Source organism: Gadus morhua, chromosome 6 (assembly GCF_902167405.1).
Source record: "Gadus morhua chromosome 6, gadMor3.0, whole genome shotgun sequence".
Lineage (NCBI taxonomy): Eukaryota > Metazoa > Chordata > Actinopteri > Gadiformes > Gadidae > Gadus > Gadus morhua.
Genome location: NC_044053.1, coordinates 13,092,927 through 13,100,426, shown reverse-complemented (window position 1 = coordinate 13,100,426; position 7,500 = coordinate 13,092,927). Strand labels below are relative to the sequence as shown.

The 7,500-nt window shown below is 45.7% G+C and overlaps 1 protein-coding gene across 8 annotated transcripts in view; it reads left to right on the top strand.

Annotated features, from left to right (window-relative positions):
• mctp1a (multiple C2 domains, transmembrane 1a) overlaps positions 1 to 7,500 on the top strand; it is a 131,443-nt gene that overhangs the window by 80,925 nt on the left and 43,018 nt on the right. For all 8 annotated transcript variants that reach the window (XM_030359766.1, XM_030359767.1, XM_030359765.1 and 5 more), the window contains one exon: positions 3,898 to 4,014. In XM_030359766.1, the coding sequence (XP_030215626.1) occupies positions 3,898 to 4,014 (117 nt within the window). The remainder of the gene's footprint in view (positions 1 to 3,897; positions 4,015 to 7,500) is intronic.

Below are 7,500 nucleotides of genomic sequence, written 5' to 3'. Positions count from 1 at the left end.
GTGTTCGTAACCATCGCACCTTGAATGTGTTGGGGCAGAAATGATCTAGAATAAAACTATAATCAACTATTTTAGCGTTTCTGGGGTTGGTAATCTCGGCGGTCGCTTTGTAACGGAGGAGCAGCGACGGTTGCAGGCTGGTGTGGGTCTTTAAATGACCAGCAGGGGGCAGTCTAGCACTACAGACACAACACGGAGCGCCCGGTCACCAGTAGGACACAAGCACCCTCTCTCCCCCACTCTCTCTTTCTCTCTCCCTCCATCCCTCCCTCGCTCCCCCTTTCTCTGCTTACCTCGGACTTAACGCAGGACTTCTTACTACTATCTGGCAACACTTAGTGCCAGCGTTGAAATCGATGTAACAGAGATAAAGAGGGGAAAAGTCTGAAATCCAAACTTCAGTTCCATTCCACAGAGACAGAGCGGGAGGCAGAGAGAGGGAGAGAAGGGAGAAAAAAGCAAAGTTTTCCTGGTGTGCGGTTAATGTAAGCTAGAGTACTGAGTATTACCCTCCCACGGTGCCTGTGTCTCGCTGCCGCAAGGACCGACTCGGCTTTTTGAAATAAATAATGCTAAATGTAAAAGTTCTTAGTTGCTTCGTGTTTAGTGTCTTAATAAATCATCCGGGCTTCCTATTTTTGGAGAATTCAAAGAATTTTCTTTTAGATCTTTCCCTTCTGTTTTAAATAAAAAAATGTGTTTTGGGTTTTGCATGCCTCAAATTGAGAATAATACATGAAAGATTAATAAATATCAAAAAAGGGGACCCAAAATATAAAAACATCTCCTGATATATATTATTTTCTACGGTTTAATGAAGTGCATGTATCTTTTTTTTCATTGAAACTGCACTTTCTTCCAGGCGGGAATGTTCCAAAATTAATTCATTGCCTTCTTTCTTTCTTTCTGTCCGTCTTCCTTTCTTTTGTAATTTCATCGTACATCTCGTTTGCTCAGTGTTACTTAGTGTGCCATCCTGCTTGTCATCTATTCCCCAATTAAGTTTAAATATTACACACGGAAGACGCCGCGCAGACATATGTCGTGATCGTATTTTCACTACATTATATAGTGAAATAAGTTAGCATAAGGGTGTCCCCGTGAGCAGCGAATGAGATACACACATTTTTCTGCAATGCTCTTCCTTCTTCTCTCTGTTTAATGCCCTCAGGGTTAAATTAGAGTTTTCACAGTTTCAATAACACAGAACCGAGTGCACGCATGTGCACGTTTACACATGTGTGGCGAATATGTGCATGAACATGATACGAAAGCATTCGACACCAAAAGAGAGATGAATATCCTGCAGCCTTCAACAGCACAGCAGGAACGGCACAGGGTTAGCGTGGTTTGGTTTCCATTCGTGGGCGTGTGTATGTGTGTGTGTATGTGAGTGCAATTGTGTGTTTGAACGTGTGTGCCATTGTGTGTGTCCAAGTGCGTGTGTGTGTGTGTGTTTGTGTGACCATGACCATGGTGTGTGGGACCATGACCATGGAATGTGTGTGTGTGTGTGTGTGTGTGTGTGTGTGTGTGTGTGTGTGTGTGTGTGTGTGTGTGTGTGTGTGTGTGTGTGTGTGTGTGTGTGTGGTATGTGTGCAAGGTTTTTTGTGAATGCATGCGTCAATCTGTTTAAAATAATCCCAACATTGTCCTGAAAGGGGTTTACCTTCATATTGACGAATAACCGAAGTCGAGTGATTCCCGTCGTCCACCACCAGAGAGTCATTACCATATCTCCCCCATCGTCTCCAGTTTGTTTTTCTCCCGCCATAATGGGACTTTATTTTTGTTGCTGCTCTGCTCCGGGTCAGCAGCGTCCACAGCGGGCTGTCTTCCTCCTCTCCCCGGGGCTCCACAGCATCCAGGGGTAGATCACGACATGGGGGGGGAGGGGGGGTTAGGGGGTGGCTGCTGAGGTCCCGGCACCATGGGAGGTCTCCCTGCGCCCCAGCCGGAGGGCTAGTGAGACGGGCCCGGCCACCGCCGGACTGGAGGGTGTCCGGTTCCGCCAGCTGCCAGTCAAACGGAGCCGTTGGGATAACCAAAGGCAGGCGCGCCGCACCACGGAGGTGACGCTCAAACAACCGGGGATGAGACGGCAACTGCAATATCAACGCAGATATCGGGGGAAAATAGAGAGGCTTCTTATGACAATCAGCAGGCCAGGAACGACGCAGATTATGTGACTGTGTGTGTCTGTGGACGTGTTCATTTGTGTGTGCGTGTGTGTTTGTGAGTTTGCGTTTGTGTTTGCGTGTATGTGTGCATTTGCGTATGCCTTTGCGTGTGTTTGTGCATCTTTGTGTGTGTGTTTGCCCCTCTGTGCGTGTGTGTGTGTGTGTGTGTGTGTGTGTGTGTGTGTGTGTGTGTGTGTGTGTGTGTGTGTGTGTGTGTGTGTGTGTGTGTGTGTGTGTGTCATAAGCCATATGAGGACAGTTGTTGTCAGGCTTGCACCACCGCAGACCTCCATACAGGCTCTTGTGGGGAACCTGAGAGTCATGTTAACCTTAAACTCCAGACACAATAAAGAGCAGAGCACAACGCTCTATTGTTTCTGGTTCATTCCCGTTCTCCGATCTATATATACACACACGATTTACAGAGAAACACATGCAGGCTCAGAACTTTCAAAATATAATGATTAATTATTACAGGGCCTTTGATGTTCATCTAAATATGATACATTGTGTTTTTAATGCTAAACAAATGCGATCCCAACATAGCGTTTAATGTGCTTTTATGAAGAATTCGTCTTGGTTTCAGCCTTTTTGAAGGTTTTCCATTAAAACAAAGCTGTACCTTTTGAAGTAGACGTGTTTTCAGGGAGTCGATACCGAGGCCTGATGCACGTTCATGTCACGTCCATTTGAAATAACTAATATCCTCTCATCTATTTTTAGTAACGTTGTGAAAAAGATAATATTTTTGGCCTGACTCCGATTTTCCGTATTCTGCAGTGAAGCGCTCTTTAGTGTTTCCATCACACAACAAAGCGACGCACAACAATCACACAAGAATACGACGCACAACAGTAACACAAACAAAAGAGGGAAGTGGCTCCTGACACAGAGTCACCTTGCTAAAGAGCGTTCTGTCACCCTCAGCCCTTCACACAGTTTTCCCGCCGACGTTCTCTTCAGCGACTCGCTTTCCGTTCTTTAGCACGACGACCTATCAGAGCCAAGAACAATAGCGTCCGGAACGCCGGGGATAACGGGGGTTCCCGAGAAGAGGTTAATTTCCTCAAACAAGGCTCTTCTCATTTAGTAATGAGAGGGGTGTTCTGGGGTTCAAGGGGTCTGGCAGATGGGTGCAGGGGAGGTGAGCTCCAGGGCAGGGGCCAGGCATTTAGGTATAGGGACTTGGAGTGACCAGTGGTTAGCAACTCGGGGGGGGGGTTTGGGGCTCCGAGGGTCAGAGGCCTGGGAGTGGAGGGCTGGGGTGTAAAAAGGGCCTTGATGACCCCCCCCTACCTCCCTGGCTGATTGGCGTGCAGAGAAGATGCTCTGACGGCTGCTCCCCATCCTCTCTCTGGTCGTCCTCAGACGGAGGCTAAGTAGCCCTGAGGGTCAGGATGTTGAACTTCAGTTAATCGGGCGAGGCGCACCAACGCTATCGTGACAATGCCCTCTTCTTTCGCAACGCTTTGTCCCTCGCTGGTTAATGACTCTGCCATGTCAATGTGTTTTCAACGCATGTCAAATCTCTCTTCCCTCATACGGTCGGCGGCGGCGGCTCTCGTCTCGCCACGGCGAGGCAGAGTCCCGACGGCGGCGATTCCTACGGCTACAGCGCCCGCCATGTTGTTTTCGATTACAGGCTCCTTTTGTTCTGTTTCTCATTGGTTTCTTTGTTTTTTGTGTTCTCTCTCTCTCTATCTGTCCGCCGTCCTAGCTCTACGTTCTCGTCGTCTGGAACTTTGAGATCTACATGATCCCGCTGGTGCTGCTGCTGCCGTTGGTCTGGAACTATTTACTCATCGCTTCGGGGAAGGATACCAGGCAAGATGTGGTGAGTCACCCCATCACTCTGTGATATCCCGCCACCGCGCTCTCATTGTACTCTAAACACTGCCCTTCTCTGAACAATGCATTGTTTTATTTTATCCCCGTGACAAAAAATTGTGAAACCAATCATAACATTTCCTTTTCAAAACTCTGTTCATATGAGATCAACAATGGACTGCTGACGAAATGCAGAATGTTGAAATGGTATCAATATAAACTGTACCTGTGTCGCCGCACAAACAGAATATTATAATTTAAGGCCACAATGATTAAGTGTGGGGTACTTCTGCAGTATTCACATCCATTTGTCGATGACACCCAAACAAACAGGGGTGATAATAGGTAATATAATATTACAAAATATTTGAAAAAATATCTATCAAACAAACAAAATTCTCTGATACACATTGTCAGTCAAACCTTTTAAACGAGGGAGTGAATATCTACCAGTCCTGTTGGTAATCTCACTTTCAAGAATTGCATTCTCAATTTGATCTCACACCCTCCTCCCCATGCCCCACACAAAGACGTGGAGCTATAATGGGTGCCACCTTGAGCTATGTTACGCCACTTACCTGCTAGTATATTTATTTATTTCATTCATTTTTTATCTCTTATTCCAATTAAACAATGTCAAAGCAATGTCATGGAGAAACAGACTTGTTTTAATCATCGGCGGGCACATTTACACAGAGGGACGATAGGGGAGAGAGCGCAGGAGAACGAGGGAGCGAAGGAGGGAGGGAGGCAGAGAGAGAAAGAAAGAGAGATATAGAGCAAAACTGGACCGAGGAGGAAGCATGAACAATGAAGTGATTAATTTTAATAAATGCCTATTCCGCCGTTCGGACTTTAAAAAAAAAAGAAAACATTAAGCAGACTGCAGATTAATTTGTACCTTGGGAAAATGATTTCAGTCAATACCCAGGACTATTTTATAGTCAGGAATATCTTTCAGGAACTTCTTTCCCGGATCTGTTAAAATCAGGAAACATAATATATGTAGTTTGTATATATTATGGTAATATTCACTATTTCAACCTATTTAATTGCTTGAAAAGTCAGTGTTTTCTGTGTGTTTTTAATATCAGGTGAGGTTAAATCATAAACCCTTTTCCCTAGAGACTTATATTAACAGTAACTCTAATAAAATATATTTTGTTAAAACTAAATACGAAGCACTATGGCTCTGTTACTCCCAAATATTAAACTAATGATGTTTGTATGTGAGGGATAAGTCTTTGTAACGGGAATAAAGGTGCTCAGACAGTGCGAGTGAAATGAGAACAGAGTACGTCTGCTGCTCCCACCGCTGGGAATTTTGACTTGCCTGTAGATGGCGACAATGCCTAACAAAACAACACATTGAAGACTTAGCCGCACAAAAAAACACACACACATGCACTCACACACTCACACACACACTCACATGCACAACATAATTTGTGTGTCTGCTTGCAGTTTGAATTTATCCCAATATAATGATGTTCTTTCTTTCCTTGCACTTTTCTAATTAAACGAGGGCTGCAAAGGTAACATGTAACATGCCACTAACTCGTCATATAAATAGATAGCTACAGGAGCAAGCTCTTCAGGAGGACGTGCCTTTTCTCTCCTTCTTGAGAGGGACAATTGTACTTCAAGTACCTCAGGGATTCGTCCCAAGTATTAAAACATGTTGATACTTCAGGTTGATGTTAAGAGCCTTTTTGTGCCTTTTTGTGCATCAATATCATTAATTTTGGCTTTCGAAACTTGTGCTCCGACATTGGGGGGTTACGGAACGCGGCCATCTTGTTGTGCTTGTGGTTTGGTTTGGTAAAACAAACATTTTGAAACAGCTGCGCGGGTGCAGATTAATTAAACCCTATTTTGATTCTCTGTTCCAATAATTACGAGCTATTCCTTTGTGTTTGTTTATTTTAACATTGTTAATCCTTCTTGGTTCATCCCTTCAAAGTTGCCTGAGCATGTAGTTGAACTACTAGCGAACTCGACAATAGCCGAATATTTACTTAAAGGGATTAAAAAGATATGATTCTGCACAATGGTGAGTCTTATGTACATAGAAGTGGATGAGTTTGTTTTGGTAGCTTTGTGAGTGTTAGGACGTTTGATGAGGTTATCTAGTTATCTTGAATTTTTATTAACTCTGTGTTTCTGTGTGTTTGTGAGTGTTTGCTTGTGTGTGTATATTTGTGTGTGTGTTTGTGAGTGCATATGTGGATCTGTATCTATACTAATGCCTATGTGCATGGTAACACATGTACACAAACCTAAATGTAGCGCGTGTTCAGTTTCATCACGTATAAGAGGATCACGATGAACATGCATCATCGTCTTCCTTCCTCTTTGATGCTTTCGGTACAACCTCGTCCTTCCCCACAGTTTGAATGAATCAACACAAAAACCACGCTGCATGATGCACTCATATATTTTTCTGTAACTTACTTTCAGTAAGTAGTGCAGTCTACACACACACATAAACACACACGCACACACACACACACACACACACACACATGCATAGACACACACAGGCCCTCCCCCCCCCTCATAAGGGGCTGTAGCTGTGGTTGTGTAATGGACGGACCTGGCGGGGGGACGAGGCTTTTACAGATTAAACCAGTCAGTGTTCCAGAACTTCCTGTCCTTCTCACTTCCTGTTGCCGAGCCTGTTATCATTACACCGAAGTCACGGCCGACTCAGTGTCTTCTTCCTCCCTTACTTGGACTCTGGCAGAAGCAAAGAGGAGACTAGAGAGAAGGAAAGGCAAGGGGGGAGGGAGGAAGGAAAAGAGGGGGAGGCGGGTGCTTCTAATTACTTCAAACAACACACCAAATGAAAGCCTTGTGCTGACGCCCTGGGCAAGCGGTCGGTGGCCGAAGAGCAGCGTGTTCTCAGAGAGAGAGAGAGAGAGAGAGAGAGAGAGAGAGGAGAGAGAGGAGAGGAGAGAGAGAGAGAGAGAGCGACACCCACATACAAGACAGAGGGAAGGGAGGAAATAAACATAGGACAGAGAAAGAGACACAGAAAATGTGTAACAAATAATAAAATGCATCGATACCCAGAAGCGGTTCAATTCATCAGGTTTCAATGCTAAGGACCTGTCCTCCTATTCTGCAGCGCGAGCACACAGCCCCGCTCGCTCGTGAGCAGGTAATAAACAAACGCACTGTGGGACGGGGTCAGTGTCGGCGGTGCGGCTACACGCTGCTTTACAAACATATCCTGGATCAGCACTTCTCGCCCTTGTTCCCAACCTTGACCGGCTTGCAGAACAACCCGAGCGGCCTCAGAACAGCGATTAAAGGATCGGAGGCACAGGCAGGGTCGCCGACCCCCCCGCTCTGGTTGTGAGGCACTCTGACCTTCCACCCCCGACCCCCCGTCTCCCTCTCTCTCTCTCCCTCTCTCCCTCTCTCTCTCTCCCTCTCTCCCCCTCTTTCTCTCTCTCCCTCTCTCCTCCGTCATTGTTGTCCTGGGGCT